Source organism: Chlorocebus sabaeus, chromosome 17 (genome assembly GCF_047675955.1).
Source record: "Chlorocebus sabaeus isolate Y175 chromosome 17, mChlSab1.0.hap1, whole genome shotgun sequence".
Taxonomy (NCBI): Eukaryota; Metazoa; Chordata; class Mammalia; order Primates; family Cercopithecidae; genus Chlorocebus; species Chlorocebus sabaeus.
This window is the reverse complement of record NC_132920.1, coordinates 6,663,805-6,690,827: the sequence shown is the minus strand read 5'-3', so window position 1 is coordinate 6,690,827 and position 27,023 is coordinate 6,663,805. Positions and strand designations below refer to the sequence as shown.

Genomic DNA, 27,023 nt, shown 5'->3' with positions numbered 1-27,023 from the left:
TCCCTGACCCTTTCTGCCCTCATGCTTGGGGGCTTGGCCCTGCTTTTCCCCACGTATTTCCACTAGGGCGCCACACTGCCTGGAACTGCAGCCACTCGCTGGGGCCTTGTCAAGTTTATCATCTGTCACCCCAGGTGCAGGAAGGAGGCAGGGAGCAGGGCTGTCTCACAGAGCAAGGCCAGGGCATCCCACCCCACTGCAGCTGCCCATCCCCATGGCCTCCCCCAAGGTCAGGAAACTGTCCCACATTGCAGTAAGTAAGCGCGCCAGGCATGGCTGCCGGTGAGGTGTGGTCAGGCAGCCCCTGCAGCCAGCCTACAGGAAGGTCACGGTTTGTGAAGGGATCTGGTGCCTCCCCTGTTCAAATTTCTTTTTCTCCTCCTTATTAGTTGAATCTTAAGAGTCGGCAGTACCATAAAACATGAAACCTTTCATTCTTTTTAAATGGAAAACCAGGCTGGGCGCGGTGGCTCATGCCTGTAATCCCAGCACTTTGGGAGGCCGAGGTGGGCAGATCACCTGAGGTCAGGAGTTCAAGAACAGCCTGGCCAACATGGTGAAACCCTGTCTCCACTAAAAATACAAGAATTAGCCAGGTATGGTGGCACATGCCTGTAATCCCAGTTACTCAGGAGGCTGAGGCAGGAGAATCGGGAGGTGGAGGTTGCAGTGAGATGAGATTGCCACATTGCACTCCAGCCTGAGTGGCAGGGTAAGACTCCATCTAAAAAAAAAAAAAAAAAAAAAAGGAAAACCAAGCAGAAGTCACTGTCAGGGGACCTCTCACCCACCATAAGGGGAACACTCTGCGGAGCCAGCGGCCTGAGCCCGAGTCCTGACACCAGCGGGCTGTGAAACTGGGGCCAGCACCTTGTCCCCAGGGCCTTGGTTTCCTCACTTGTAAATTCTTGTTCTCCATGGCATCTCTGTAACATTATGTTGCACAGGGTCTCAGAAGCTTTATTGTAAGAGGATGATATGGGCACGATGCAAGGCACCCAGGAGTGGGGGCAGCTACTCTGCTTTCTAAAATGCAAGGGAACTGGAAATTCCAGGAGCGGTGTCAAAGTGGGTGAGTATTTTCTTGGGCCGCCAAAGGGTCTGGACTGGTGTGGCTTGAGTTCAGTTTTTGTGTTTCAGACAGATTTGAAAACTCACTTCTCCCTATCAAGCACTGGAAGGAATTAGTCACCCTTCCTTTGTGGAAGTGGAGAGATTCTCTGAGAGCTACTCAACAGGCTCTTTTGAAAGGTTCTCGGGACCAGCACCGTGCTGAGTGAGTGTGTGTGTGTGTGTGTGTGTGTGTGTGTATGTATGTGTTTCTGCATGTGCGAGAGAGAGGAAGAGGGAGGGAAAAACAGAATGTGAAGGCATGTGAGAGACAGAGGGAGGAGTGAGAGAGAGACACAGAGGGAAACAGAGAGAAAGAGATGGAGAGATGGAGGGTGAGGGAGACAGAGAGATATACAGTGAGAGAGATGGAGAGATGGAGAGAAAAATGCAGAGACAGAAAGAGAGAAAGAGAAAGGAGAGGGAGAATAAGTACAGATAGGGTGGAAGGAACAAAAAGATTAAGATACAGTCACCAACCTCTAGGGTTTACCATCAGGCTAACAAACACAGCAATGTCCCTGGGTAGAATAGGGCCATGACAAGGGAGAATAATGGAGAGAGGGTTAATTCTGGCCAGAAGAACCCCAGAAGACTTCCTGGAGGAGGTGGCATTTGGCTAGTGTTTTCCATTCAGAGTGAGCTGAGTATCTGTGGGTAAGAGCTTCACAGCAGAGGGAAAAGCAGCTGCAGAGATAGGACGCTGGCTGCTCTCTCTCTGTGTAAGCCGTGGGCTCCTGGGCCAGGCCTTCTTTACGCTCATTCCTTCACAAGTGGAGCAAGACCCTCAGTGCCCCCTGACTCCCACTCCTCACCACCCAGGCTCAGCTGGGGCTCCCCCTCCTCTCTAGAGGCCACACTGGGGAAGTTGCCTTCAGTCTGCAGGCAGTGATGAGAGGAGTTTCACTTCACTCAGCAAAATCTTTTCTTAGAACCACAGTTGGCTTTTACAAAGTTTTCTGGCCTCATGAAAACCAAGCAGCCAGTTTTCAAAAGGCTTTAGATGGCTGGGAAGGAATGTTCAAGGAAGGCTGTTGTATCGTGGATGAGACTCTTTCCATGCTTAGGGTTTGAATGTTTGCTCCCTCCCAAACTCTTGTGGAGATTCAAGCCCCAGTGTGGCAGGATGGAGAGGTAGGACCCTTAAGAGGTGACTGGGTTGGCCGGGCGCGGTGGCTTATGCCTGGAATCCCAGCACTTTGGAAGGCCGAGACGGGCGGATCACGGGGTCAGGAGATCAAGACCATCCTGGCTAACATGGTGAAACCCCGTCTCTACTAAAAATACAAAAAATTAGCTGGGCATGGTGGCGGGCGCCTGTAGTCCCAGCTACTCGGGAGACTGAGGCAGGAGAATGGCATGAACCCGGGAGATGGAGCTTGCGGTGAGCCGAGATCTCTCCACTGTACCCCAGTCTGGGTGACAGAGTGAGACTCTGTCTCAAAAAAAAAAGAAAAAGAGAGGTGATTGGGTCCATTCACAGATTAATGGATTAATGAACTAAAGCGTTGTCTTGGCTGGCTTTATGACAGGAAGAGAGGCCTTGCCTGCCCGCTCAGCCCCCACCCCACAAGATGCCCTGTGCTGTCATGAGACTCTGTAGTGTCCCTACCAGCAGGAAGGCTCTCCCCAAATGCAGCCCCTTGACCCTGGACTTCCCAGCCTCCAGAACTGTAAGAAAGACATTTCACTTCTTCTAAATTACCCAGTCTCCAGTATTCTGTTATAAACAATAGAAAAAGGACTAGGACGCCATCTTTATGTCTTTTTACAGTTGGGATGGGGAGGGAAGACGTGAAGAGGAGGCCAAAGCTGGGGATGTCTGCGAACAAAGTGACGTCCTTGAGGGAGTGAGCCCCCTTCACCAGTGGTGTACATTCTGCCACCCATCCGTGTTTTATTCATCCGGCTTCCACCAGCTTCCTTTGCCAGCCACAGTGTTATGAGTGCTGAGGGACAGCGTGGGGAGATGAGGATTCCGAGGATGAATAGAGTGAGTTCTCTTCCTTTTAAAGTTGCAAATGAATGATTACTCAGTCAATGTGGCAGCCACGAGCTGCAGTGAACAGTGCAAAATCAAAAATTTCTGGGTCTTGGGGAATCGAGGAGACATTTTTTCAGCACGGTTTTGCAGAGTAAGTCAGCATTTACCCACAGAGACAAGCAAGAAAGGTGTCCTAAAAAGCAAAGCAGCAACTGCGAGGGGCACCAAGAGACAGACACCCCAAGTCCTAGTCTGTTGCTGTCAGCAAATGTCACGTTGCCTCTTTGTGCCTCTGCTCAGCAGAGATCATTGTTGATGAAGCACTGTGAGGGCTTTCAGGGCGAGGAGGTATTCTGCGCCGGAACTCTATCATCTTCTTACAGAACATGGCGTCAGCTTCCAGGGACTGTTGGACACACGGTTTTGGTTTCCCGGGAGCCCAGAATCTGGTACATGTTAAAAACCTAATCAGTGCTTATTGTCATGAAAGCAAAGCATTGTAATTCTGTGACTAAAGCATGACAGCTATATTTTGTCAGGTAGAAAAAGAACACAGGTGGTTGCCTTGACTGTGCTTGGAAGGGCGTACGCTCAACCTATTACTATTGTGGATGTATTTGTGAGATTTTATTTTTTAATGAAAGAAGAGGTGTTTAACACGTCTTAACTGTGATATTTGCAAGTGTTCGTAAGCCTGAAATGTATAGAACTGAACTGAATTTGTAAGAGTTAGGCATCGCTACCATGATTTTAGCAGTTGTTTATTGAGTAGGGGTAAGGGGCTTTGCACACTACATGTTTTCTCTATGCTTGGTTACTTTGATTTTTCCTCTCATCTCTGTCTGAAAGTGGAATACATTTCCTCAAAAGAAGACTGACTGGAAGGAAGCATCTGTAAAAACAACATGGACTTGCCCTTGATAGGAAGAGGAGCTGCTGGCCTGGGCATGAAAGGGAGAGCAGGAAGGCCAGGATCTCAAAGTACAGAGATGCGGTGCAGGGAAGCAGCAAGGGGTGGACAGAGTGGGTGACCTGGAGAGTGTGAGGAGTATGTTAAAACTGCTAGAGAGAAAACATGGGTGTGTTAGGCCAATCTTGCATTGCTATAAAGGCATACCTGAGACTAGGTCATTTATAAAGACAAGAGGTTTAATTGGCTCACAGGTTCTGCAGGCTGTACAAGAAGCATGGCATCAGCATCTGCTTGGTTTCTGGCAAAGCCTCAGGAAGTTTCACTCATGGTAGAAGGTGAAGTAGGATCAGGCACATCACATGGCCAGAGCGGAAGTAAGAGAGGGGGAGGGAGCAGGTGCCACACACTTTTAAACAACCAGCTCTTGAAAGAACTCACTCATCACCAAGGGGATGGCGTTAAGCCATTCATGAAGGATCTGCCTTCGTGATCCAAATACTTCCCACCAGGCCCCACTTCCAACACTGGGGATTACAATTTTACATGAGATTTGACAGGGACACAGACCCAAACTATGTCGATGGGCTTGAGGCACGGAACAGATCATTCTTTGCATCTATGCTGTCTTCATTTCCTCCCCCTCTGGAAATGAGACCAAACGTGAAGAATGTGGACCCTTTCAGGCAGGTTGTACCCCAAATGATGGCCTCTGGGGGGAACCATCTGTTACCAGGTGCCCAGTGGGGTAGTGAGAAAGAAGGTGAACTCCAGAGCTCAACTGCCTGGATGCAAATCCTGCTGTTCCACACACTCGCTCTGAAACCTTGGGTAACTTAGTCAGTCTCTTGTTGCTTTCGTTTCCTCATTGCTGGAGGGAGCAGTAAGAACATCTGGCTCATGGGAGGCTGCAAGAGACCAAGTGCTTGAAAGGTTTAGAATAGTACCTGGTGGGCTGGGCTCAGTGGCTCGCACCTGTAATCAGAGCACTTTGGGAGGCCGAGGCAGGTGAATTAGCTGAGGTCAGGAATTCAAGACCAGACTGGTCAACAGGGCAAAATCTCATCACTGCTAAAATTACAAAAATTAGTCAGGTGTGGTGGTGGGCACCTGTAGTCCCAGCTACTCGGAAGGCTGAGGAGGGAGAATTGCTTGAACCCAGGAGCCGGAGGTCGCAGTGAGCCAAGATCGCGCCATTGCACTCCAGCCTGGGTGATAGAGTGAGACTCTATCTCAAAAAAAAAAAAAAAAAAAAAAAAAGGAAAGCACCTGGTGCCTAGCAAGGGCTTCACACCCAGGCATGGATCAATGTGCTTTCTATGACTCCTTAAGCCCATTTCCGCTTAACACATTTTGTGGTCTCAACCTGATTTCTGACTACAAGAGAAGCTGGCATAATTCCTTCTTTTGTTTAAATCAGTTATGGTGCTTTTTCTTTTTCTTTTCTTTTTTTTTTTTTTTGAGAAGGAGTCTCACTCTGTCGCCCAGACTAGAATGCAGTGGCACAATCTTGGCTCACTGCAAGCGCTGCCTCCCAGGTTCACGCCATTCTCCTGCCACACACTTTTAAACAACCAGCTCTTGAAAGAACTCACTTATCACCAAGCGGATGGCATGAAGCCACTCATGAAGGATCCGCCCTCATGATCCAAATACTTCCCACCAGGCCCCACTCCCGAGTAGCTGGGACTACATGTGCCCGCCACCACACCCAGCTAATTTTTATTTTTTATTTATTTTTTATTTTTTTAGTAGAGACGGGGTTTCACTGTATTAGTCAGGATGGTCTCGATCTCCTGACCTCGTGATCTTCCTGCCTCAGCCTCCCAAAGTGCTGGCATTACAGACGTAAGCCACTGTGCCCAGTTATGGCATTTTTAGCAGCAAGTAATACAAAGTGGCTTCTTCAATACGGATGTTCATGCTTACTTAGCAGGAAATTCAGAGGTAGATGGTCTCTCCAGACGTTTCTATGTCTCCTAATCTTTTTGCCTGATTTTGACCCATTTAGGTGATCGTCAAGCCAGTCTACCAAGGTTGAGCAGAGAATGGAGAGATGCTAAAAGCCAAACTGGCCCATTTATGAGGTGCGGCCACCATGAAGAGAAATGACATTTTTTGAAAATAAAAGCAGAACATGCCTGAGTTCATGTTTCCAAATGAGCATTGTCCTTTGAGGTCACCTGGGAAGCAGGGCACTTTTTCTAATGCGATGTGTCACTCAAGTGATTTTGAACTCTTCTGGAATCTTCCCTGGAGGTAAGTTATAAATCACTTTCACATCTGAATATGATTTTTTTCCCTCCTTTAACTTATTCAAGATGTTCTCGGTTGGACAAATATTTTACAAGTCTTCATTGTAGGCAAGCAAAGGAGGAAACACCATTTATTCATCAGTGACTGCTTTCCAGGAACTTTGCGTGGCTTATCTGAGTCACCTCGCAATGACTTTGAGGGGCTGGCATCACCATCTCCAGTTTAAAGATGAACAAATGGGCATCCCCGTGTGTGTACCCCTAATCTCAGCTGGTCCACCTGAGACCCCCTGAACACCCACCCTAGACTCCCGCATTGCCCCTTATCTCCTCCGACAAGATGAAAGAAATAATCATGAACCAGGGAAAACTCCACAAATTACAGGTACAAGTGCGCATTGGTGGGAAAGGAACTGCCGGCAAAAAGAAGAAAGTGGTTCATAGGACAGCCACAGCAGATGATAAAATCTTCAGTTCTCCTTAAAGAAGTTAGGGTCAATACCTCTAGTATTGAAGAGGTGAATGTGTGTACAAACCAAGGAACAGCGATCCACTTTCACAAACCTAAAGTTCCGGCATCTCTGGCAGCAAACACCTTCAACATTATAGGCCCTGCTGAGACAGAGCAGCTGATAGAAATGCCACCTGGCATCTTAAACCAGCTTGGTGCAGACAGTCTCACTAGGTTAAGCAGACTGGCTGAAGCTCTGCACAAATAACCTGTGGACGGAAAAGCGACACTTGCTACTGGAGAGGATGATATAATGAAGTTCCAGATCTTGTGGAGAATTTTGATGAGGCTTCCAAGAATGAGACAAACTGAATTGAGGCAACTTCTGAAGAAGATAAACCTTGAAGAAGTTGCTGGGAGCTGCTATCTTATATTATGAATGCATTTGAAGAAATTTTTGTTTATGGAGCTGATAAAATCTAGATCTCTAATAATTTCTAAGCCCAAGTCCTTTGGACACTGGAGCTCTTTTCATCTTTTGCTTATACACTATTTCATTCTTTGCAGCTACTTAAGCTGGAAAAAGCCTGGGAATAAAGTTTGAAACAAAGGTTAATAAAGTTCTTTGCCTAGGAAAAAAAGAAAACAAAAAACAAAAAACCCAGGTGCAGTAGCTCATGCCTGTAATCACAGGACTTTGGGAGGCCAAGATGGGTGGATCACCTGAGGTCAGGAGTTCAAGACCAGCCTGATCAACATAGTGAAACCCTGTCTCTACTAAAAATACAAAAATTAGCCGGGTGTGGTGGCAGACTCCTGTAGTCTCAGCTACTTGGGAGGCTGAGATAAGAGAATTGCTTGAACCTGGGAGGTGGAGGTTGTGGTGAGCCGAGATTGTGCCATTGCACACCATCCTGGGCAATAAGAGCAAAACTCTGCCTCAAAAATAAAATAAAATAAAATAAAATAAAATAAAATAAAATAAAATAAATCCGTGTCTTCATGGAATATACATTCCAGTGAGTCCAGTGAGAAGATGAACAAATGGAGGACCATCCCAGTCAAGTGACATTCCTAGTGTCATACCAGAACAGAGTCATGCTTTGGATCCCATGTTCTGTGACTTCCTCTTCACCACGCTTCCTCCACGCACGTAGCAGCTCAAGGGTTTCTGATGAGTGGGGTAGGTAGGCAATGGCATAAAATACCACAAATGACACAGAACGCAGTGTGTGTCTAAGAATGTATGCATGTTTTAGTAAAAGGACTTTAGAGTTAGGGAAGATTCACTTTAGCTGAGTGTTGGAGAACTTCATGGAGGGATTATCATTGGACCTGCATAGGCTGGAAAGGGGGCCCAGCAGTTGGGGGGGGAAGGGTCAGAAGGGCAAGGAGGAGCTTGTCTGAAGCACATGGTGTGCCTGGGGAGAGGTGTGGGAGAGGGCTGGGACCTTAGGTTGGAGCTGGTTTGTGCAGGCTGAGGACTTTCTATTTGATTTCACAATCATTGCAAAGCCCTTGCAGACTTAAACAAGGAAATACTTTACTCAACAACATTTTAGAGGGATTAATGTGACAGTGGTGTGATGGAAAAGAGATCTTGAAGGTCAAGAGACCATTTTAGGAAGCTATGAAAAGAGCCAGGACGTAACCTAGTGTTTCTAAGACATTTGGATTTCATGGACAAGCCAAGTTTCCCCCAAAACTTAAAGAGATTGACCTAGATGTCCCAATACTCTATTTCGCCAAATAAGGGCATAGACAACAACAACAATAAAAACAACTACCTAGTCCCACTCTCGCTTTGTAAATAAAAGGACCTGCTAGCTTCCCTAAGCGGGAAGGATGTTGTTGCTGTGTAGACAGTATTTCCCAAAAAGGACATCTGGGACTTTATATTAACATATCATTTCTCCTCCCAACACACACATGCACACACTCGCATACATACATGCTTGGTTTTCTCATTTCATAACAAAAAGGCAAGAACTTGGTTCTGGACATGCCACTGGTCCTTCATCCAGCTTCTAGGAAGCACTGCAGTAGACTATAAAGGGGTACCTCCGAACAGCCCATCTGGAATACACCTTCCCAGTAGCTGCTGCTGAAGGGCCACACCCAGGAATCGATGTTAATACCATGATTCTGCCTGGTATTAAAGCATTAAAGCTGGGCTCCCGGTGAGGCCAGTGCAATCCATTGGCTGGCCAGTGTCCAATGAACCTCTCCTTTCTGAATCTGAGCAAGTGACCAAGGCTGTATTTAGACTGGAGAACAGTTGCACTGGAAGGTCATGAGGGGTTGGGATAATCACTTGGGGAGATAAACAAGCTAGAAAAGCAGGGAAACAGGCCAAATCTGCAGACAGAAGTCCAGGTAAGAAACCACATGGCCCCAGAGGAGGCAAAAAACAAAAAAACAAAAAACAAAAAACAAAAAAACTGGAAGCATAGTTGCCTCAATCCCAGGTCTAATCTCGTTTCCTATGAGGCCCCTTGTATTTCCATTGTGTGTCAGTGAGATGTGCCTCTGTCTCTCATAACCCCCCTAGGTTGATTGGTTATGTCTTTCTTGCAACCAGAGGCTTGACTAGAATTGAATTTAAGACAAGCACAAAGATCATGATGCAAATGAAAGGGACAGAGGGGAGAGAAACAGAAAATAAGTGAGTAAAATTTGGTAAGGGATTAAATAGGGTAAAAAAAAAAGCATCAAATATGACTCCAAGGTCTTGACCCAGGGAAAGTAGGTGTGTCAGAAACAGAAAACAGGAAAACCAGGAGGAGTTGCTGGGGAGGGAGGGAGTTGTTGAGTTTGAGGTGCCGGGGGCGGGCAGATGGTTGGTGCAGAGGAGTTATCCAGATCTCAGGCGAGAGTGACTATAGCAGGAGACTGAGAGACGAGAAGGGAGAGCGTGAGATGAGAAGGGAGAGCAAGTGGACTAAGACCGGCACAGGGACTTGGGTCATCATCTGGGAGGGGAGGGATTTGGATGCTCCCAAGGAGTGCTGTTGAGATGGTAAAGGTGAACAGAGGCAAGAGAAACCAGAAAAAGGAGCCCGGAGAAGATGAAGGACTGAGGCCCTACTGGTTTCTGAACCCCCAGCACGTGCTCAGCAGATGCCTGTGGAATGTATCTGAGGGAGAAAGCGTATACTTGATAAAGAGTTCAGATGGCATAAATTGTGGGATGCTAAAACAATTCTCTTACCTAGGGTCACGCCACTACATTTTTGTAATTCTGGTATGAAAATTAGAAATGGATGAGGTATAGGGTTTGAGGAAGGAGGAGCTGGGAAGAGAGAGTTAATGGATAACATCCAAGTACAGGCCTATAATCCCGGCACTTTAGGAGCCCGGGACGGGAGGATAACTTGAGCCCAGGAGTTCAAGATTAGTCTGGACAACATAGTGAGACCCTGTCTCTACAGAAAATTGAAAACAAATTAATGGGGTGTGGTGGTGTGCACCTGTAGTCCCAGCTACTCAGGAAGCTGAAGCAGGAGGATTGCTTGAGCATGGGAAGGTGAAGCTTCGGTGAGTGGTGATCACACCACCTCACTCCAGCCTGGGCAACAGGGTGAGACCCTGTCTCAAAAAAAAAAAAAAAAAAAAAAAAAAAAGGAGAAAAGATCATTGCCCAAAATCCAAAATGAAACTTCCTGAATAACTGATGGATTTCAATCATTTCTATCTATTTTTCAATGGTCTGATTACCTTGTGTTGAAGGACATGCACGGTTTATTTCAAAAGGAGATTCCTGGGCCCTTGGCTCGATTTCATGAATTAAAGTACTAGTGCTGAGGCCCAGAACTCGCCTATTAAACAAGCTCCCTACATCATGCGTGTGCCCACCAATATGTGGGAACTTGTCTCCATTATCCTGAGAGGGCTGACTGTATTCTTTCACATAATTTCCTCTGGAAACACTGAAGAGGGGTTCTTGTGCCCATCTGTTAGGAAGAAAATCAGCCATTTTAAAGCATGCTGCAAATCTGAAGCTTTCCAGGCACCACTGGTGAGATAAAGGATAGAATCCAGGTGGTATCTCCTCTCCTTATAACTAGGCCAAATATAGCAACTAGGAAGGTTTTTGCTCCCGCCCAGGAAGACTCACTGCTGGATCTCACTTCTGCAGTGCTTGCTGGTATCATGGCAGGGAAGAGACCTGCCCCTCTCTTTCCAGCCTCCCAAGGAAGCCTCTCCACAAACCTTCTTTCAGAATCATAAGAGCAAAGTGACTCCCATTCGTAGGACTCACAGTGTGACATCAGGTTTGTGGGCAGGGAAGGAAGGTAAGCTCCATTTCCTCCTATCATGGTGTATATGGCCTTCAGGCTGTAAATGTGCATGCCTGACTGCCTGAGTCCTTTCTTGGGATCAAAGTCATCTGGTTCCACACACAGACATCATAGCTGCCCTTGCAAGAATGTCCTGAGCTAGGCATGGAGGTGCATGCCTATAGTCCCAGCTACTCAGGGGGCTGAGGCAGGAGGATTGCTTAAGCCCAGGAATTCAAGTCCAGCCTGGGTAACATAGCAAGACCTCATCTCTAAAAATAATGATAATAAATACATAAACAAAAAATAAGAATGCCCTCAGTTTAGGGTTGAGTTTTAACAAAAAGGCATCCACATCTCTCAGGCAATACAAGAGCAATGAAACTGACTTTGATGTCTCCGTTGATGGTGTACACATTGCGTCATTAAAGATTGTTTGGGCTGCAACCAGCTGAAGATCCCATGACCCTTGACTTAGAGCACTAGGAAGGGCCCAGGATGGGTTCTGTGGCTCTGTGATAACCCCAAGGGCCAGGGCTCTTTCTTTCTTGCTACTCTACCATGTTTGGTGTGTGAGCAAAATCCTGGTCAAAGATGACCACTGTGTTTCCTTTCACACCATGGCAACCCAAGTAGTAGACGAGGGAGTCTTGGTAAAGGGCTTCCTCCCGCTGAACCTCTCTCATCAGGGAGAGGGAGCTTCCTTAGAGGCAGGCCCTGATCACATGGTGATTCCAGGACCTATGACTGCAAAAGGGCAGTCACTGCCATACACCAGGGTTCTGTTATTAATGAAAGGGGACTGGCCACTGGTAGGCCATAAAAATGCGTTCCACATGGGGAATAGGTATTAACGAGTAAAGAATTCAAAGGACTTCATTTCCTCCCACCAGAGCATTGCACCCAGAGGAGAAGCATATGTGGCCAGGGAGCAGCACGAAGGTGAAATCAGAATCTGTCCTTGGAGCACTCCTGGAAGTACGAGCAGGGGTACAGTCAGGACGGCCTGACTCTCTGACCCTGCGACTGAGCCACAGGGGTCTCTTCTATGAGTCACTGTGCTTCTTCAATCTTGCCATCACTGTGTTGAAAAAGCCTCCCTGGGCCTTTGTGGTAAAGCCATTGGCAGAGTATCACAGTCTTTCCAATGTACCAGTCCCACAGGGACCAGCCCTGGCTCCTTGGTTCATCATCACACAAAAAAGGCTCCAGAGTGATGAGTGGAGGGAACAGGTATACAAGCCAGGAGAGGCTTCAGGGATGGGGCGTGGCTCTGAGAAGCTCCACATGCAAAACAGGGTTATGATAGTCTAGAAACCCAGCTGCAGGGAGTTGGGCAGTCAGGAGGTGGGCTGGGGCCATCAAGGGAGTGACTGACTGCAACGACAGGCTCAAGGTGAAACCTTGAGAGGCAGATTCCAAGGTCCTTGGATTCTTGCCTGTTACAGCAAATGGAGGAGTGAGGCAGAAAAGTCCTCTAGTGCTGTCTTCTACTCTCTCCTCCAACAGATTTTCACTGAGCATTTGCCATGAACCAGAGACTCTGTTAGCTGTCAAGGTTTCAAGGGAAGGTAGAAAAGACAGAAGCAAACCAGTGATAAAGATATCCATTGTCTTTTAGTGACTCTCATACTCTCTCCCTTTCTTTTTCATTCTGTGCATCCCTTTGTCATTATCTAAGAAATGCTTTTATACATCATCTCATTCAAATCTCTCTGAGGTTGGAAATGCTATTTTTGTTTTACAGCTGTAAAAACTAAGGCCAGAGAGGGAAAGTGAGTGACCCAGGGCCCCACAGCTAGCAAGATTCAAATCCACAGGGTCTAGCTTAGTGACAAAGCTGGCACATTTCTTTCCCTCCTTGTGCCTGCTGAGGTTTTTTGTTTTGTTTTGTTTCCTTTTTTTTGGTTTTTAACATTTTACAATATTTTGCTATTTTTTCCTAATCAGGCAATATGCAGAAATATTTTAACAATCAACTAGTTTAAGATTTATGAAAAACAGCACTTTCTTGCCCACCTTCTCCCGATTCTTCCTGCTCCCCAGAGGCAACCACTTGCAAATGTTAGCCGGTTCAATTCTACATGTAATAGGAGAATGGCAATTTTTATCGATGTGTTGATTTGAGATATTTGGCATCTTCCAGTGATGAAGTTTTGTGTCTCTCTACTGGATACCATCTGCCTCTTCCAGATGTATTCTTCTCATCCTGGGCATTCCACCAAGAGGCTGACCTGTATGAACGCAGTAGACAGGCTGCCTGATCACTGGCTTCGGGGTTGGGTGTGGTTCATGAGAGGCATCGGCAGGAGACTGGATTGGAGGGGGATGCAGGGGCCAGAGCGTTTACTCTCCTAGATAAGCTCCTTCCTCCTCTTCTGGCAGGCAGTACTCTCCATATAGCTGTTCCCTTAGGTTCTAGAAATTGCTCCCCTTTGCCCTTGAGCTCTCATGCTTAGAGGTGGCACTGACTGCCTGCTACTGTCAGTGCTAGGTACTGCACTCTTTGCTTTCCTAAACCCTTTTCACACTTTTAAGAATAGTCCATTCATTGCAATTCGATACCACTTACCCTTACACCATCCCCATACACCATACGCTCCCCTTCTGGTATCCTCTCAATATAATTATATCATATTTGTTGACATCATTAGTTGGACTGTATTTACATTATTAAACTATATAAATATTGCTGACTACATAGCCAAGTAGAGAGTTATTAGTCGTGATTACATTTCCTTTTCTAAACTAATTTTTGTTTTTCTTGCATTTAACTGCCTACTTTAGAAAAAGACTTAGTTTTCAATATATTGGTCTTTAATTCTTTCCATACACACCATCAGATATGTTAAATGCATTTACATGTTGTTTTCCTGTTTCAAATGTTGTAAATTCTCTGTATCTTTTTCTTTGGGTGGGGGGCAAGTGGGAAGTAAACCAGCCTCCAGAATAAATAGAACTCAATGTTATGGATTCTGAAATTAAAATCTTAACAAATTAACAAAGTGATGAAAACAGGATGTTTAGCTCCCAAGGATTCTTTATTGGTCTTAAAAGTTTTACTCCCTTTGGCAAATATTGTGACCATTTTATAGATGCTACTTATTCTACTAGACAAATACTATGACCTCTTTCAAAGTGTATTATCATTCCCCTTTAAAACAGCACATTTGAAGTGTGCTGACTTTTAGTTCTAGGGTCTGCCTTCCCCTTACTTGCTGAATGTCACAGGATCTCTTCCCTCCTTGATTATCTCAAGGAGATAAGTCAACTTTTGGATATACTCGTTCATAAAAGAAAGTCATTCACTTTTATTTGTTAAAGAATTGAAGTATGGGCTGGGCGTGGTGGCTCACGCCTGTAATCCCAGCACTTTGGGAGGCCGAGGTGGGCGGATCACCTGAGGTCTAGAGTTGAAGACCAGCCCGACCAACATGGAGAAACCCTGTCTCTACTAAAAATACAAAATTAGCCAGGTGTGGTTGCACATGCCTGTAATCCCAGCTACTGGGGAGGCTGAGGCAGGAGAATAGCTTGAACTTGGGAGGCGGAGGTCTCAGTGAGCCGAGATTGCCCCATGCCCTCCAGCCTGGGCAACAAGAACAAAATTCTGTCTTTAAAAAAAAAAAAAAATTGAAGTGTAGTAGACCTCAATCTCTGGCTTCCTGCAATGTAGACCTTATCAACATAAGGTCTCTATTTAAAAATTCTGAAATTATAGTCTTATTTTTCACAAACTTTTCCTGGAGACCCTTCCCTGGAGCCCCCTCTTAGTCAGCTACATGCTGGACCTTTCTTTCAGCATTATCGGCTATTTCCCCTTTCCCTCTCCTGTGCTGCATGTCCTATTTCCTGGATTTCATACCCTCCTATTTCTTGATTTACTCCTTTGTTTTGCTGGAGCAGATCTTCTAGCAGCTTCGTAAGAAAGCGTGCATGGAAGGTAATTTTTCTTGAGTTCCTACATGTCTAAAAATGTGTATGTCCTACTATTCACATTAATTGTAACTGGACAAGTTTAAATTTTCAGACTATAAATGATCTTCCCTCAAAATTGTGAAATATTGCTCCATTGTATTCTGGTAGTAGGTGTTGCTGGAGAGAAATCTGAAGCTATTTGATCCCCTTTTTTTTTGGTTTGCTATGTATTCCCTTTAGAATTCTCTTTTTAACCCTGGTATTTTGAAATTTTATGGCACAGGACTTTGGTGTGTATTTTTTAAAATTTATTATTTTAGTGGTGTTTTTCAATTCGAGAATCTTAGCTTTTAGTTATAGAAACTTAGTTATAGGAACTTTTCTTTATATAGAATTTCCTTCCTTCCAATTTATGTATTGCCTCGGGAATTCCTGCTATTCCATTTGAAACTTGTGGATTGAGCTTTTAAGTCTGTTCTTTCATCTCTCTTATTTCTTTTTTTCCGCTGGTTTTGTTTTCTGGGAGATTTCTTTGACTTATCTTTCAATTGTTTGTTAGAATTTTAATGATCAAATATCTTGTTTTCTGATTGCTTTACATTAAAAGCATTTTATTCTGGTTCTATATATTCAACATCATCTCTCTCTAAGGAGAGTAACCTGATTTATTTTTATTTTAGAAGTTTTCTTCTCTTTCCTGCATTGTCTCTGTTTCTCCTGGGTTCTTATTTTTGTTGTGTCTGTTTTGGTTTCTAAATCTTGAAGTATTACTTTGCCTGCCTAGAGACCTTAGCTGCTTGGAAGCTCTGTGTTTTCAAGGTTGGGCTTTTAACTGGTGGGCATCAAAGGAGGGTAAGTGGTGAGCTGGAAATTTTTGTGGGGACTCCCATATTCCAATATCTAAAGGCTTCCTTTTTTTTTTTTTTTTCCTGGGACCATTTAGTCTATCCAGGAAACAAATGTCTATATCTATACCCTGGTTGGTAAAATGCTAGCCATGAGCAGGGGTAGGGAGAGGTGATGAAGTGGGGATCCCTGCGTGTCTCAGTCTCCACAGTGCAAACTTACCCCTATCACCCGTCCCTTCAATTTTACTGACCCCTACTTTACACTGTGTCTGATGACCTGAAGTCTAGAGAATTTCAGGTTAATTTCTCCCAGAGTGTAATTGCCAGTCCCTGGCTCGGGTCGGATAGAAGTGAAGTAGTATGTATGGGCTGGAGGGTAGTTGCTGCGGTCAAAGGAAGAAAAGGGCACATGGAGATCCAACTAGACCATGTTCTGACTTTCACTCTGCTCCCACTCAAGCCTTGCACCTGTCTTTTAAGGCATCTGGTGCCTTAGCTTATGCTCTCAGAGTCCTGGAAGAGGACTGGGCCCTTCTCACACCCTCTTCTCCCCCTTCCCCTTGCGGGCACCCTAGCTCACAACTTACTCCTAAATCTGTACCGTTTCTTTATCTGCTTTCCATCTTCCAAAATAATAATAATAATAACAATAATAATCATAATAATAAACACCTGTTGAAATCTCTCCTTTGCTAAAGTCTCTTCATCTGATGTCTTTTAACTCCTTTCCTGCCTCTGGAGGTCAATCTGCTACATTTAGTTAGAAGTCCTAAAGGCCATGCTTTGAACCATTAGGTAATCCTGCTTTCTGCAAGACAACTTCAGTATCTGAGAGTTTTTTCCTCCAGTAGTAATAACAAAGTCATTTTCATCTTTCTGTTTACCACAGCCAGTGGCAAAGACTCTCCTTGGCCAAGGCTTAGTCAGGCTCCTCTGAGCTCTCTTATCGACTAGGCCTTGACCTTGGTCTTAGTCATTGCCGAGCCTGCACTGCCCAGTCTTGGCAAGAATCCTGCTAAGTCAGTTTAGCAAGAATCCCTCACCCTTGATATATGATCACCCTTAATATGTGATCAAGTTCTTTATGTACCACATTTTCTTTTCTCACTGCACTTTCACACTTTCATTTCTAACATCCCTCACTTTTGATGTATATATCCTTGGCCTGCCTTTAGCAAGAATTCTGTTAGGTCAGTTTTGCAAGAATCTCTGTACCCTTGATGTGTCCTCTTGGTAATTTTTCATCCGATCATCCCCACCTTGTTCCTTGGCCCCAGCAGTCTTTGTTGTATTTGGCGTTGAGCCCAATCTCTCTCCCTTATTGCACTGTCCCTATTGCAATAGTCCTTTAAAAAAACAATTTTTTTTTTTTTTTTTTTTTGGTAGAGACAGGGTCTCCCTATGTTGCCCAGGGTAGTCTCAAACTCCTGGCCTCCTAGGTGATCCTTCTGCCTTGACCCTCCAAAGTGCTAGGATTATAGGTTTGAGCCACCATGTCCTGCAGTAATCTTGGATAAAGTCTTCCCTACCCTTATTACAAGTGTCAGAATAATATTATCACTGGCATTTGGGAAACAGTGATGAAGCAGTGCAAGCAGGGACTGCATGAGAATGGGAAAGCTAGGCTTTGCCTCAGGAGCCCTTTGCTTGACCTCATTAGACAGCTGCACAGGAGGTAATTTTCTAGGGCATGTTTTTTCAAACTGTGAGCTGTAACTATTTACTAAGTCACATCAACATTTTAAAATGAAATAGAATAGAGTTAGAAAATACCATCCTATATTGCCTGTAATTAGGGGAAGTATTGACTTATAAAACTTTTGTTTCAGCTTATGTGTCTGTGTACCCGGTCAAGGTGTAAAGATATATATATACACATATTTTTTTTTTTTTACCATGTAAACTGGTAAAAGAAAATAAAATGATAAAACAAAAGTATAGAAGCCACTGGTCTAGGAAGTGGATTTGGACTTTTGGGGTTTTGTTTGTTTGTTTATTTGTGTTTTGTTTTATTTGTTTGTTTGTTTTCTGAAGAATAGCTTTACCAGTCAGGCTGATACTATTATCTCTATTTTAGAGGGGATGGATTTGGTTAGGTAAATTCTCACCACTGAGTGCTAATATCTATCTCAATTTCTTAGTCTCTATTTTACCATAACCTTGTTAACTTCTCCTTTGGTTAAAGCATTTTCTTAACTTTATCTTGCTTAAGAAAGCCAGGACACATAAGATTCGAGCTTCATTTCTAAAGTGAATGAACAGATACATGCTTGTCAGTATTAGACTAACAAACAGATCAAAAGCAATAGGCACAACAACCCGTGCATGTCTGGATGGGGTAAAATGAAGCCTTTGTGAATCAAAGCGATTAGTTCTTGGGAACCTAAGGAAGGAGCATGGGATTCTTACCTCATGGTGGTTGGTAGGAACTGTGTGAAGCATTCATGGCAAGACTGAATGCTTAGACTCACAGTATAAGTAAAGCTCATTCTGTAGACAGTTCTACAAAAAAACGAGAAGGATACCATAGACCGCCGGAAGGCTCATATGATGAACATGTCAGCCCACTTCTGCTCTGCCTTCTGTTTAAACTGGTCCACACCCCAGACCCTTCACCATTTTGGCTTTTGTAAGAAGAGAACTCAACCACCAAATACCCTGTAGCCTTGGGAAGGCATACACATGAGAAGGAGGTTCCCCTAGGCTCAGGTGAACCCCACCTTCAAGGTGGCAAACCTTGGGGACCTTTTGGAAACGCAGAGGCAGATAGGGCTTCATGCTTGGTGAAGAGATGAGTATTCACTATTAGCTTGATTCTCTATCAAAGGTCAAAAATGGTTGATCTTGCTACTGAATGAGAGACATCAATTTTCTTGAGATTTAACAATCTTTTGTGCCACTTTCGTGTAATGCCAACTAGTCATTCGGTGAGTTTACTTAGATAAAGAATCAGATTTTGAAGCAAACTTGTTTCCCTGTGAACAAAAAAAAAGGCATTTTAAGCCTGCAAATATAGCCTAAAATACTTTATTTCTATAAATAAATAAATAAATAAATAAATAAATAAATAAATAAACTGAGCAAATAAAAAAATACAATACATGGAACATAAAAATTCCAGTAACAATTGGACCAGGTCACCCCTAGTGTGAATGTCAACATTCTTTTTCAAATTGTTATTTAATTATTTGTTATTCTATATTTTATTCATTTGACAGTCAAAACTTCCTTCCCAGAGGAGGATATTCCTTTGCCTTTGTCCAGAGCTCTTCAGGAGAAGCAGAGGAAATGCTCAGAGATGAGCTGGGATTGCTTGGGGGGCACATGGAGATAGCAATGCCCGTCATCATCGTAACAGTTAGGATTGGCTCTCAGGCACGGTGCTGAACACTTTGCCTGGATTCTTTAATGTAATTGACCCGGTGTGAGATAGGTGTACTGATTGTCCCCATTTTGCCAGTGAAGAAACTGAGGTAGAGTGAAGTTAAACCACTTGCCTAGTTCAGTGTCAGGACTGAATCTCAGCAGCCTGACCCCAGGGCCTTGACACTTGCCAAGGTTGCAGTGTTGTCTGCTCCTGGAAGTTCTCGCTGACCAGTTTACAAAGTGGGATTGCTTTTTCTTTTTATTTATTTATTATTATTATTGTTTTTGGTATGGAGTTTCGCTCTTGTTGCCTAGGCTGGAGTGCAATGGCGTGATCTCGGCTCACCGCAACCTCTGCCTCCCAGGTACCAATGATTCTCCTACCTCACCCTCCCTAGTAGCTGGGATTACAGGCATGTGCCACCATGCCTGGCTAATTTTGTGCTTTCAGTAGAGATGGGGTTTCTCCATGTTGGTCAGGCAGGTCTCGAACTCCCGACCTCAAGTGATCTGCCTGCCTCAGACTCCCAAAGTGCTGGGATTACAGGCGTGAGCCACTGTGCTCGGCCAAAAAGTGGGATTACTTGATATCAAAGGTACAAACAGGAGAAGATGCAAAGACTCTTTTTTTTATTATTATTATTCAATGTTCGCAGTAAGCAGACAAGTTAAAGGCAGAAAGAGAAGAAAAAAAAAGATTTAGATAAAGCAGTAATTATTTAAAGCTCAAGTTTAGAAAGCTACCACATAGTACATGAGTTTTTTTATTTCTTTAGATCTTTAAATGACTTGCAATTTATATCCTGTAATATAGTTTGAGTATTTCATCCTTTACGATAACATTTATAATTCTTATAGTGGTTGCAAGTGGGCCCTTTTGTCCTCTTTCCCTTGTCTGAATATCTTGCTAGGTTGACCTGCACAGTTCTGTACCTGCCTACGTCTCTTCTAATGACAAGGATGGTGCTGGGGACAGAACTAACTGAAAACTATGAAATGATGGCCAACATCACTGCCTTTGTGGTGGCTCCCATTCTGACCCCTCTCGGGCTGGTCTTTTCTACTTATTTTTACTATGTCTTCAATGGACAATCCTTTAATTTGGATGCTCCTGTGTTTGGTGGTCCAAGGTACTAATGTGACTGCTCCTCAGGTAGCCCCTCTTGTGGGTTCAGAAGCAAAGAAGAAAGGTTCTTCTCTATGGCAAAGGTGTTTCAAGGTGAGCTGGAAGGAAATCCATTTATCAATTTGGGCTTAGGATCGTGGACCTTAAGCTTCAGTGGAATGAAAGGGGCTCTTTTATTTAAGCAGCTCTGTTTCAGCAGCCGGGACAGGAACTCTATGTCCCCTTGTTTAATAGTCACATGTCAGATATTGCAAGAGATGACACAGTTTTGGTGTTTTGTTTGTTCGTTTAATGATAAAAGAGAAGAGCAAAAGAGAATATGGTTGAAAGGACGGGAATAGAACTTTCAAACAGAATTTTTCAAAACCCTAACACAAAGAATGGTATTCCAAATCTGAACACTCTAAAAGAGAGAATAATGCCATTCTCCTTTATTATTAGAAATAATGTTATTATGTCTGTTAGGGAAAAAAACACACACACAATTTTAATGTGCATCAGAAGCGTCAGGCTGATTTTTTCCCCTCTGGATTTTATTATTATTATTATTATTTTGTTTGAGAGGGAGTCTCGCTCTGTCGCCCAGACTGGAGTGCCGTGGCCGGATCTCGGCTCACTGCAAGCTCCGCCTCCCGGGTTTACGCCATTCTCCTGCCTCAGCCTCCCGAGTAGCTGGGACTACAGGCGCCCGCCACCTCGCCCGGCTAGTTTTTTGTATTTTTTAGTAGAGACGGGGTTTCACCGTGTTAGCCAGGATGGTCTCGATCTCCTGACCTCGTGATCCGCCCGCCTTGGCCTCCCAGAGTGCTGGGATTACAGGCTTGAGCCACCGCGCCCAGCCGATTTTATTTTTAAAGTCAGAATTGGTTTCCTGCCCTTCAAGTGCTCCACTGCTGATACTGATAGTGAGATTGTGTAATTGGCAATAAATTTCTTACATGAAGAGCTTCTGGCCAGGTCCTTTTGAATGCTTAGAATGTTTTGCTTAGTTGGGCTTTTCTGTCTCTGTAAAGTTAATCTCCCGCAAATCTGTGTCCACTTCCGCAGGAGGGAATTGGAAGGCTGAGGAGAAATTTGTTGGTGATGAAGTAGCACAAGACAAGGCACAAAAGATGGGGTGGGGGAGGCCAGGAGGCTGGGAGGCAGGCATAGGGTAAAACTGTTGAAAAGAGGCACTATAGTTCTTTATTTAAAAAAAAAAAAAAAAAAAAAAAAAGCATCTGAAGAATTTGCCAATTCAGCATTTATCTAGCATTTGCTTCTCTGGGGCAGTGATTCCAAATTCCCAGCCTGTCAGGAGCTGCAGTGCCCTTTGCAACTGTTTGCTTGATAATAGGATTCTCTTTTCTCCCTCTTCTTAGAAATAATGCATCCATTAAAGTAAAACTAAAGTGAATTTAAATTTTCATCGTTTTGAAACACGTATTTTAAAAATACAAGGTTTGAAAAAAAAAAAAAAAACCCTGAAATAATTCTAGTCCTTTCTAGGGAGTCGTGAAACTGTAGCTTGTGGAGAGTAGCCTGCTTCAGGCTTTCATAATGACCTGGTGACTCAGCACTGGCAGACTTCCCAGGAGTCAGTTCCCACCGTGGGGAATAATTTTCCATTCCTGGGGGAGTCCCTCAGGAGACACCTCCTCTGCTTCTTCAAGTCAGAGAAGTGTTCTGCCTTGCCCTCCCCTAGCCTCCTGCCGGGTTCCTGCTGCCAGCCTCATGCTGTGCTGTGTATTATAGAACTTCTAGACTTACTGCCCCTGCTTAATTGTCAACTCTTTGCCAGAGAGTTTCTGCTTGCCCCTTATGTGTATTGGAGTAAACTTTAATTTCTGTTTTGGAGGCTAGGGCTCTTGATTGTCATAAGTCTAATCAGAATGCCACAGAATCAGGCTGAGCACGATGGCTCACGCCTGTAATCCCAACACTTTGGGAGGCTGAGGTAGGCGGATCATCCGAGGTCAGGAGTTCAAGACCAGCCTGGCCAATATGGCGAGACCTTGTCTCTACTAAAAATACACAAATTAGCTGGGCATGGTGGTGCGCACCTGTAGTCCCAGCTACTCTGGAGGCTGAGGCAGGAGAATCGCTTGAACCCAGGAGGCCAAGGTTGCAGTGAGCCAAGACTGAGCCACTGCACTCCAGCCTGGGCAATAGAGAACAAAGTTTTCAGTGTTGGGATATCTTTTAAAAGACATGTGTTTCGAGATAAACTGAAGTGGTTTAAATATATGAGTCAATAACAAATCTTCACATTCTGCACATGTATCCCAGAACTTAAAGTATGATAAATAAATAAATAAATAAGTCTATGGGAAATACTTTTTGATGCAGGCATCCACCAGATTCTTCATAGAGACACACATAATGTCCTAAAATCTGAAAGAAAACAGTTTACCTAAGACAACACATAGGTTGAACTGGTCAGCAAAGTGACCACTTGTGTCTTTCAAAGAAACTTGTTTCTGAACAGTGGAGCGAGTACTGCTTTGAAAGAAGCAATGATTTGGAACTGAGAGTTCTGGATGAATGCCTATTGTTGGATGTGCTGAATAAACGAGCCCTGTACAAAGAGGTCCAGGTGCCCTGAGCGGGCACAGCGTCTTTCTTGTCGCATGTAAATCTGCTGTCCAAATACCCTATCTGCGGTGCAGCTGTACACATCCTCCTGATTTGTTAGCTCTTTCTTGGCTAAGGTCAGAGATTAAGTTCAGAACAAAATTTAGACACCTGGGCTCACTGAAATGCATTTCTTTTTTTGCTAATGCAGCAGGCCTGTGCAGAAGACCCTCTTTGGTCATTGCTTCAGGCCAGCATTTCCTTAAAGGGCTCATGACTCTGGAAAAGTTGAATATAAATAGGGGAAGGCCTCAGCAAAGCTTTCAGAATTGTCTTCCCTGTTTCCAGCTCTCTATTCCTTCTTCTCTGTGTCTTCCCTCAACCCTCGTTTCTCTTCTTCCCAGTCATCCATTAGGCATTTTACAATTGATGGGCTGTTCATGGAACGATTGCTATCCTAAAGGATCATCAATGGGGCCAAGCCATTGGGTGGACGGTTGAGGCACAGGGAACCCACATGTGCCAATCTCTCCAGAGTTGTTTGCTAATTGCATGGGATAAAAGCACCTTCATGATGGAGAGATCTGGTGGTCAACACTTGGCTGAAATGGTCAAACTTGATAGCACCCATCGTGACACTACCCAACTCTGTGGGCCTCCTGATGGGCTGCAGCATAAAGCACACAGTCTCACTCAGGCTGTGCTCTTGGTCAAACATTCATTCTGAATCTCATCAAGCCTCTAGACCCATCCTTCAAGTTACTGGAGATACAGGGGCAGGCTAAGGACAAGCTACACAGTAGGATGAAGAAGCAACCCGACACATCAAGAATAGGGGAAATTTTACAAGAAGACTGTCCTGGACTCAGGAAGAACATCAACATCATGATTAAAAAGTATGTGTGTCGGGGGAGTGGTTGGGGGGACCGTTCTAGAGGAAAAGATTAACGGAGTCTAAAGAGACATAAGTATCCCTCTACTGGCGGGATTTTGTCTCACAGAAAGTTCTCCACTCCCAGACATGAGTTCCTTGGCTTCCTGCCTTGGAGGTGCAGCAGCAGGCATCGTGGGAAGGTGAAGAGCTTCCTTAAGGATGTCCTGTCCAAGTCGGTCCACCTCACAACCTTCCTGGAATACAAGGCAGGGATGACCCATATCGAGCGGGAAGTCGATAAGCCAGGATCCAAGGTGAACAAGAAGGAGGTGGTGGAGGCTGTGACCATTGTGGAGACGCCACCCATGGTGGTTGTGGGCATTGTGGGCTACGTGGAAACCCCTCGTGGCACACGCTGGGCAGAAAGGCTACCATCACTGCACTGAGATCAGCAAGAATATCTATAAGATTGGCCAGGGCTACCTTATCAAGGACGACGAGCTGATCAAGAACAATGCCTCCACTGACTATGACCTGTCTGACAAGAGCCTCAACCCTCTGGGTGGCTTTGTCCACTATGGTGAAGTGACCAATGACTTTGTCATGCTGAAAAGCTGTGTGGTGGGAACCAAGAAGCGGGTGCTCACCCTCCGCAAGTCCTTGCTGGTGGAGACAAAGCGGCGAGCTCTGGAGAAGATTGACCTTAAGTTCATTGACACCACCTCCAAGTTTGGCCATGGCCGCTTCCAGACCATGGAGGAGAAGAAAGCATTCATAGGACCACTCAAGAAAGACCAAATTGCAAAGCAAGAAGGAGCTTAATGCCAGGAACAGATTTTGTAGCTGGTGGGGTCTCAATAAAAGTTAGTTTCCACTGGAAAAAAAAAGAGACATAAGAATCAAATGAAGAATATTTACCTCAGATTCTCGGTCAAAACAACAACCACCAATAAGGTGGCAAAGAACAGGGAAAAAAAAACATCTAAGAGAGACATTTAGGGAACAGTTGAGGAAATTGGAATACACACTAGATATTAGGTGACAGTAGGGAATTACTGTAGGGAATTTCTGAGTTGCAATCATTGCATTGTGGCTTCTTAGAAGAGTATCTATTTTTTTTTTTTTTTAATTTTTGTATTTTTAGTAGAGACAGGGATTCAGCATGTTGGCCAGTCTGGTCTTGAGCTCCTGACCTCAAGTAATCCACTAGCCTCGGCCTCCCATATGTCTTTTAGGATTACAGAATTCACATTCAGTTCCAAGGATGAAGTAACAAACACTAAACTGGCAAGTCCAATGTATAAGAAACAGAACTCACTAACATGCCTGAATGTCCACCCACACCAGCCAAGCAGACTTTCTGGCAGTTGGGCAAATCCTGAGGAATCTTGTGAAGCAGATCAAGGAGTTGCCTGTCTTCTGGGGTTGGGGACCAGGAAAGGCAAACTGGAGAGTCTTTTCGTCCAAGTTGCTGTTTAGTGAGGTTTTGGTGTCTAGCTTGTTTTTTTCATTTTTTGTTGTTGTGTAGTTCTCACCTCACATGAGAGACTCCAGCTCTTCTGCTGTTATCCCAATAGCCTTTGTAATGCGATTACATGGGCAGCTTCTAACTTGCTCAGTCATGGGGGAGTAGAAATACGTGCTTGGAACTTCAGGGTAAAGGTGACAGGGTGAACCCACACATCTATAAGATTTTCCCCAAGTTTTAGTAAATGAAAATAAAACATGACCCACCAGAAAGTATAAGAGAGAGAAAATGAAAAGAGGTCACATAAAAGAAACAGTATTTAGAAAAGCTTTTCAATGATATTGTTGGAAGGTAGGGGATAATCAAGCAATGCTTTGAAATACCTAAGGGAAAACTAATTCCATCCTAGAACTCTATGCTCAAACTGTTACTTGAGTGTATGGGAGAATAATAGACATTTCCTAGATATGTAAGGTTCAAAACATTTACCTCTCACATTATTCAAGAAGCTATTGGAGGATTGGCTTCTCCAAAACAAGGAAATAAGAAAGAAGGATGCATAGAATGCTAGAAAAGGGGAAATTAATACATGGAAAAGGTGGAAGGATCTTTCAGACATCCTGGGAGGACTGCTTCACCCTGGGCAGAGAGGGCACTCATTCCTGATCTAAATCATCAGAAACCTCCAGAAGAGTCCCACATGGCCCAATAACCTGAAAATATTGAGAAGCTTAATAGGTGGTTGAGAATTTGGGATTGAATGAGTGGAAGGTACAGAAAAAACTAACTAAGCAAAAGAAAGAGAATGATTATTAACTTCTAGAAAAACAGTTTTTAGGAAAGAAAAAGTCATCATAGTATACTATGTGGCTCAGTTGTGAATGGCATCTTCACAGTCATGGTAATGTAAGCAGTGGATAGTGATCCAATTAAACTTAATAACAGAAAATATTGGAGAGGTAGGAGATCAGCAAGACTTGTTTTCTGAGCAGTGGTTCCAATCCTGCTGATCAAACAGGATCTGGTCAAAACAGGATGCTTAAAGAGACTGAACAAAACCAGCTAAGACCAAGATGACAACAAAAGTGACCTCAAGTTGCCCTCACTGCTCGTTATATGCTAATTATAATGCATTACATGCTAAAAGACACTCCCACCAGCACTATGACAGTTTATAAATGCAATGGAAATGCCCAGAAGTTACTTTATATGGTTTAAAAGGGAAGGAATTCTTGGTTCCAGGAGCTCCTCACCCCTTCTCTAGAAAATTTGTGAATACCCCACCCCTTATTTAGCATATAATTAAGGCATAGTTATAAATACAGCTAACCAGCAATCCACTAGTGCTACTCTGCCTATAGGGCAGCCCGGCTTTGTTTATGAAGCAACCATTTTCCTATACTCTGTTGCTCTAATAAACTTGCTTTGATTTCACTTTATTTTGTTGACTCACTCTTGAATTTTTTCCTATGTGAAGCCAAGAACCCATCTGGGCTAAGCCCTAATTTTGGTGTTCACCTGTGTCATTGGTGGTAGGATGGGAAGACACGGAAGTTATGTATATGAGTGTATGTTGAAGATGTAGTATGAAAGAGACCCAAAGGACCATCTTCCAGAGTTGGAAGTCCATAGCAAATGTCTAAAGCTTAAAAAGATCAAGAAATTACAATATAAGCATGTTATTTAGAGAAATGGAGATAGGTACTCAAAACCTTCACTGAAAGAGTTGGCTGTTGTTGCTCCACATAGTGGTTAATGAGAGGTGGGGGAGAGCCTGCCTTCTTTTTTGTAATAGGGTTAAAAACTGCACAGAACAGGAGCCCATTCTCTGTAACATTTTGTCTATGACATTCTGGAAGAATTCTTCTGACCTCATCACT

General features: G+C 44.2%; 1 protein-coding gene and 1 pseudogene across 1 annotated transcript; both read left to right on the top strand.

The window, feature by feature from the left end:
- Positions 1–810: 810 nt before the first annotated feature.
- LOC103222222 (transcription factor BTF3 pseudogene) lies at positions 811–7,663 on the top strand (annotated as a pseudogene).
- Positions 7,664–23,605: 15,942 nt separating this feature from the next.
- On the top strand, positions 23,606–24,658 carry LOC103222385 (large ribosomal subunit protein uL3-like). The gene is made up of 3 exons (XM_073006212.1): positions 23,606–23,697; positions 23,803–23,907; positions 24,032–24,658. Exons 1-3 carry the CDS (start codon positions 23,606–23,608, stop codon positions 24,495–24,497), a joined length of 663 nt encoding a protein of 220 aa, XP_072862313.1. The 3' UTR covers positions 24,498–24,658.
- Positions 24,659–27,023: the final 2,365 nt, after the last annotated feature.

Excerpts from the sequence above, each read along its gene's own strand:
- LOC103222385 (XM_073006212.1), top strand. The coding sequence starts at position 23,606 with ATGAAGAAGCAACCCGACACATCAAGAATAGGGGAAATTTTACAAGAA. Across the intron at positions 23,698-23,802 it reads ATCAACATCATGATTAAAAA|AAAGTTCTCCACTCCCAGAC; the intron begins GTATGTGTGTCG and ends TTTGTCTCACAG. Across the intron at positions 23,908-24,031 it reads CTTAAGGATGTCCTGTCCAA|ACGCCACCCATGGTGGTTGT; the intron begins GTCGGTCCACCT and ends ACCATTGTGGAG.